The 6,000-nt window shown below is 44.4% G+C and overlaps 1 protein-coding gene across 2 annotated transcripts in view; it reads left to right on the forward strand.

The window, feature by feature from the left end:
* The window catches only part of OBI1 (ORC ubiquitin ligase 1), a 28,428-nt gene extending 22,791 nt beyond the window's left edge, over positions 1-5,637 (forward strand). For both annotated transcript variants that reach the window (XM_083501213.1, XM_083501214.1), the window contains exon 6: positions 3,071-5,637. In XM_083501213.1, the coding sequence (XP_083357339.1) occupies positions 3,071-4,640 (1,570 nt within the window). In that variant the 3' untranslated portion in view covers positions 4,641-5,637. The remainder of the gene's footprint in view (positions 1-3,070) is intronic.
* The last annotated feature ends 363 nt before the right edge of the window (positions 5,638-6,000 follow it).

Below are 6,000 nucleotides of genomic sequence, written 5' to 3' on the forward strand. Positions count from 1 at the left end.
ATTTCTTGCACCTGTGGGTGTGCTTCATGTTGCATCTTCAGTCTCTTGGTCAGGTGTGCACTTCAGCAATTGCAGAACGCTTTTAAGTTCCTCCCACCACATCCTTCAGAATTTAGCAGCTCTTCTGTCTAAGGACTTACCCCCAATTTTGCTTCGGGTGAAATTTGAGCATCAGCTCTCAGTATGAACCAGGCAGAGGGCCTTCTCAGTAGTGACACCCGCCCTGTGGGACGCCCTCCCATTAGATGTCAAGGAAATAACTATATGACTTTTAGAAGACATCTGAAGGTAGCCCTGCTTAGCGAAGTTTTTAATGTCTGGTGTTTTATTGCTCATTTAATTCTGTTGGAAGCTGCCCAGAGTGTCTGGGGAAGCCAGATGGGTGGGTATAAATAAATTATTATTACTATTATTATTATTATTATTATTATTATTATTATTATTATTATTATTGTGAACCAGTCAAACCTCCCTAGGGTGAATATTCTACATCGGGGGTGCTATCACCCCATCCTATGCCCTTTTAAAATGTGGGGCTTTTTCGAGTGGGGGTGTTATGGGGTTGTTGTTGTTGTTATTTTGATGATGTATTTTGTGGTTTTATATTTTGATTTATTCTGTGAACCTCCCTGAGACCTCCATGTATAGGGCACTATACAAATTCAATAATAATAAAATTCAAATAATAACAAATTCAAATAACATTCAAATAATAACAAATTCAAATAATAACAAATTCAAATAATAATAGCATAATATTAATACCACTGAGAAGGCTCTCTTCCTAATTGTCACGTGCCTCGCTTCAGATGGCTTGGGGCAGCCGGAGGAGGAACTCTGAAGATAAGCCTGAGTTTACAGGTTGAGAAAGGGCATATCCTTCAGAGATCTAGGTACCAAGCCATTTTAGGCAAGCCCCAGCACTTCGAATTACACCCAGAAATCTAACTAAAACTTGTGAAGCAAAATGATCTAGGGAGTCAGCACAAACTCTTCATCAAAAGCACCGCTCTGCTCAACTGACTGCTGTGTTTTTTTTTTTTTTTTGAAGTGTGCGGGTTTGGAGTTCCAAGGAAACAAGGAGCTTTGCAAAAGATTTTTCATTTTATTTTTTTAAAAGTTCCAGCCCTGCGTAAGCCGGGAGAAAGCTGTACATCAGAGAGGAAAATAATCGCAAGGCTCCAAATGAGTCTTTAAAAAAAAAAAAAATCTCTAAAGGATGGTGACAATTACTGAATCTCATATTGGCATTTTTATATTTGACAAGGTGACATTGTGGATGAAATGTATATTGTAAAACACTGCTGAGCTGTAAGAAAATGATTGAATGTAAATATTTCAAGATGTGGACTGCTGTTCAAATGTTATCATAAATCTCTGCCATTGTTTTAGGGGATAATTCTTCATGCATATTTGAGTTGAATGGATAGGTCCAGCCCCTGGTAGGGTAATCTTCTGCTTGTTATTGCCTTAGTGCTGCTAATGGTTTAATTTTCAGCCGTAGACTCTCTTTTTTCTAAAGTATTCTCTGCTTCCTTTTATCATAGATGTAGAATTTTGGGGCTTAAATAGGGCATAATCGCCATGCTCTCGGTTTTGTCGCAGAGTGGTGCTTTGCTGACTTTTAAAGACATGGGCATGACCCATCCTAGTGTGGGCACAGCTTCCAAGTATGGAGGAGCTGGTATCATCATCATTTTAGTTGTACCCCACCCATCTGACTGGGTTCCCCCAGCCACTCAAAAGATAGAAAACCATAAGCAGAACATCAGACATTAAAAACTTCCCAATACAGGGCTGCCTTCAGATGTCTTCTAAAAGTCGTATAGCTATTTATCTCCTTGACATCTGATGGGAGGGCATTCCACAGACAAATTTTATGCTGTTTACTGTTAAAATAATGCTACAGAGGTCTTGACATTGAGGAAAGAAGGGTCAAGAAACTAGGATTTATCACGAGTGTGTTGCCAGGGCCATAATAATAATAATAATAATAATAATAATAATAATAATAATAATAATAATAATAATAATAATAATTTATTAATTATACCCTGCCCATCTGGCTGGGTTTCCCCAGCCACTCTGAGCAGCTTCCAACCAAACAATAAAATACAATAACCTATTAAACATTAAAAGCTTCCCTAAACAGGGCTGCCTTTAGATGTCTTCTAAAAGTTTGGTAGTTATTTTTCTCTTTGATATCTGGTGGGAGGGCATTCCACAGGGCGGGCTCCACTACCGAGAAGGCCCTCTGCCTGGTTCCCTGTAACTTCACTTCTCGCAGTGAGGGAACCGCCAGAAGGCCCTCGAAGATGGATCTGGTGTCTAGGCTGAACGACGGAAGTGGAGATGCTCCTTCAGATATACAGGGCCGAGGCCATTGAGGGCTTTCTCCTGCACTATTCTGCTGCCTCAGAGCCTTCCCAGTCTGATATTTCCATGGGAGGTTCCCTAGGCTGTTGCCTCCCCACATTCCTCCTCATCTAGCCAGTCCTTGGCAAGAATCTGTATTGGAATTCTTTTCATGCCGATATTGTTTTATCGCTTGTTGTGTGTTGGCCACGGATCTATTGGGAGGATGGGAAGGATATACATTTAAGTAATTGTTATTATTTATGGGACCCCTTTTTTCAATAAAATGTAAACTCAGCACAACTTACAATAGTTAAATAAATAGCCCAGCAATGCCTGGAGAGACCACAGATGCCTCATCTCCCTTCCCATTCCATGTCTGCCATTTTCCCTTCCTTCTCAGAGTCCCTCTTATTTTCCTAACTCCATAAATGTGTCTGTCTTCTGAGCCACCTTCGTCAGAGCTATGAGTTGTTTGCATATAACAAATCGTCTATTTAATTACCTTTAACTTTCAAGCCACAGGTTTCTTCTAGGAGGCCTATAGAACCACGTTTTGTTGATCTTCCCTCTGTTGTAAAGCTATGGCAGGGTATATGGGATTGTTGAGGGTTGCTTCTTGTATAAATAAGTGAAACAGTAAGAATTGGGGTGTTGGTTGACTCTCTGTTTCCTTTAACCCTCTTTAAACGCCTCGCATTTTGGTTTCCTGCAGATTCGGGAGGTTTACCGTCGCCGTGCTTCAGTCCAAGCTGGAACAGTGCGAGCGCGAAACCAACCGCCTGAAGAAAGCTTTGGAGAGAAGCGATGCCTACATCGAAGACCTGGAAGCTCAGGTCGCTCGGCTGAAGAGGGAAGGCAGCCAACGGAAAAGCACAAGCCCGGAAATGGAATCCGACACGGCGGATCCCATGGAGGACAAAGAAAGTGGCAGGAGCGCAGCCAGCGAGATAGCGCTGCTGGAGAGCCCAGAAGAGCCCATAGACCCAAGCTGCTTGTGCGCTAGCCACAGCCCGGATGACCTCGAGCAGCCAGCAGGTAGCGGGCTGCTGGGGAGCAGTAATGACGTGTGCCTAAATTCAGCCGGCCGGGGATGTTCGGATGAGCCCGTTGCTCAGTGCTCATCTGGCACGGACGTTTTCGCCGGCTCTCAGGAGGGCCTCTTGGATATAGGGGGCTCCGAAATGGACACCTGTTCGGAGCAAACATGGGATAAAATAGAAGACTGTGTGCCGTATAAAGAAGAGCTTTATGAACTCCCAGATCCCTGCACACCCCTGTCTCTTAGTTGCCTGCAGCTAAACACTCCTGGCAACAAAGACGACCCTGCCACGAAAGAGGAGGATCCCAGAACGACACCCACCTTTCTGAGAAAACTGGAGTTTGAGGATTTTGGCGAGGCGTCGGATGACGGGAACAAAGACTCTCCGGAACATAGCGCCAGCAGTTGCGAGGGCGGCGAGACCAAGGCGGCCTGTTTTGCTTCGGACAAGCCGGTGTTTTGGAACAGGTGCCAGCCACGCTATGACGAGAACTTTGAGGGCGCCGAGCCCAGCGCGGCCCCCGGCGACTCTGGCGAGCCTTCGGCGAAATCCAGCGACAAAACGCACAACACCAGCGTCCCCAAAAAGCTGCATCCTGTCCGCTCTTCAGAAATGAATCGAACCAGGACGTCGAGCGAGGCGTCTATGGATGCCGCCTACCTTGATAAAATCTCCGAGCTGGATTCGATGATGTCCGAGTCGGACAATAGCAAGAGCCCCTATTACACTTCCAAGTCGTCTTCTGACCTGGATAACTCTTGCAAGTCGACGCAGTGTCCTGACCTCCTCAATGAAAAGGATAAAACTGTCAAGGAGAGGAAGGAGGAAAACGCTCTGAAATGTCCTCTTGCAGGTGATAATTCGGAAGAGGGGAGCGACTGGAAGTCTGCCACCTTTTCCATCCTTTCTCCATCTGCGTTGGAGACGACAGAGCCGTTCCCGCTATTTGCCAGCCGGACTTCAGAAACGAGTGAAACGAAACCTCGGAGTTTCCTATTCCAAAGAGAGCTTTCCCCAAGCTTTCTGTTTAGCAACTCTCGAGGGTCATTTGAAGAGCACAAACTTGGGTCCCCGCTCTATAAGGTGGCGCCCGAGTTGCAGACCCTTCACAACCAACTCCAGTCTCCTTGGTCGTCTTCCTTCATACCCGACAGAAAAGCCAAAAGTATCCACGCGTCAGCGAAAAGGAAAATTCAGAGTAGCCTGTCCAGCGCGAGTCCCTCAAAAACGACCAAGAACTGATTCCCTTCTTGACTTTCAGTGGGTTTTTTTGTTTTGTTTTCCTAAACACAATACTTTAGTGCCAATGTGAAAATGTTCGTTCCTTCACCATCCCTTGCAAATTCCTTTTGGGTTCTCCAGTGACCTCAGTCTGTCCTACTTTGACACTGAGCGACGGAGTGTCGAAATCCTTTGGTGCAGAGGTGAGGATCCTGTGGCATTCCCAGATTCACCCAGACTACAATTCCCACCATTCCTGACAATCTGCTGGGCTGGTGGGAGTCTGGCAACATCTGTAGACCCACAGGTTCTTTCCCCCTCTGCTTTGGAGTACATTTTCTTGAAGAATAAATCTTCATAACGTTTATCTCTTGATAGATGTCTTCAGGTTTAGGCACCTCGGGGTTTCTTTTTGCTTCTTTAGCGTTGGGTTATAGGAGGTCTCTATCCTGTGAGGAGCTGTTAAATGCCCAGTTACTGAGCCTTGACAGATCTTCAAAGCAGTTTCTCGTGGAGACAAATCGTGATATGGGTTTGACACCAGTGGGGTGGCTGCGTTGCTTCTCGTTTTCTTCTGCAAAAATGTGACAGGAGCTATCATCACAAAGCCCAGCTTCTCTCCGAAACTGGTTTCCACCGCAAAACATTTGCTTGCTCGCACCTGCATGAGTCTTTGCTGAATCTGTAGCTTTGAATATGTAGCTGTTAGTCTCTTTCTTTGGCAGTTTTCATTTGGAAAAATAATGTTGTTTTGCTGAAGTCACAGAACCCAGTCCTTTTTGCTTCTTTGCTCTCCTTTTTTTTTAATTAAACACTGCTTTCAACTTTCCAAAAGAGAGAAAGTGCCACTGTTGTACAAGACCGTGTTGTTTTGTGACTGTGTAGTTCATAAAAATGGGTTGGTATGCTAATGCCTTGTTTACCAAATGTGCACTGAGCATTTTACATGAATACTGTACTGTTTTACATTAATACTGCATGCTTTTTTCTATGTGGAATGAATAAAAAAAAATGTCACCAGCACCGCATTTCATTGATGCTGCTTCAGATGCTGAATTAGCATACAAAGAATTGGAGACTTTTGTAATTAGAAATCCTACTCGGAATGTTCATTAAGTCGTTCCCTGTGATAGCAGCGCGTACCAGTTTTGTCAATGTGGTATCGAATAATGTAGCTGGTATCTTTTGATTTCCATCCTGCATTAATGTTTGGTTTCAAATTCACTTGTATTCTACTCTTGCCTTCAAAGATCTCTGGGCAGCAAAATGTTCAAGGGGCTATTGCTGTTCATTTGTGTGGGGGGTTTTTTTGCATCCCAACTCCTCTCAACTAGGGTCAAGCAAGAGAAACTGGCCTGAACTACACATTACGGCATAATCA

The sequence above is a fragment of the Podarcis liolepis genome (assembly GCF_965112155.1).
Source record: "Podarcis liolepis genome assembly, chromosome: 4".
Taxonomy (NCBI): domain Eukaryota; kingdom Metazoa; phylum Chordata; class Lepidosauria; order Squamata; family Lacertidae; genus Podarcis; species Podarcis liolepis.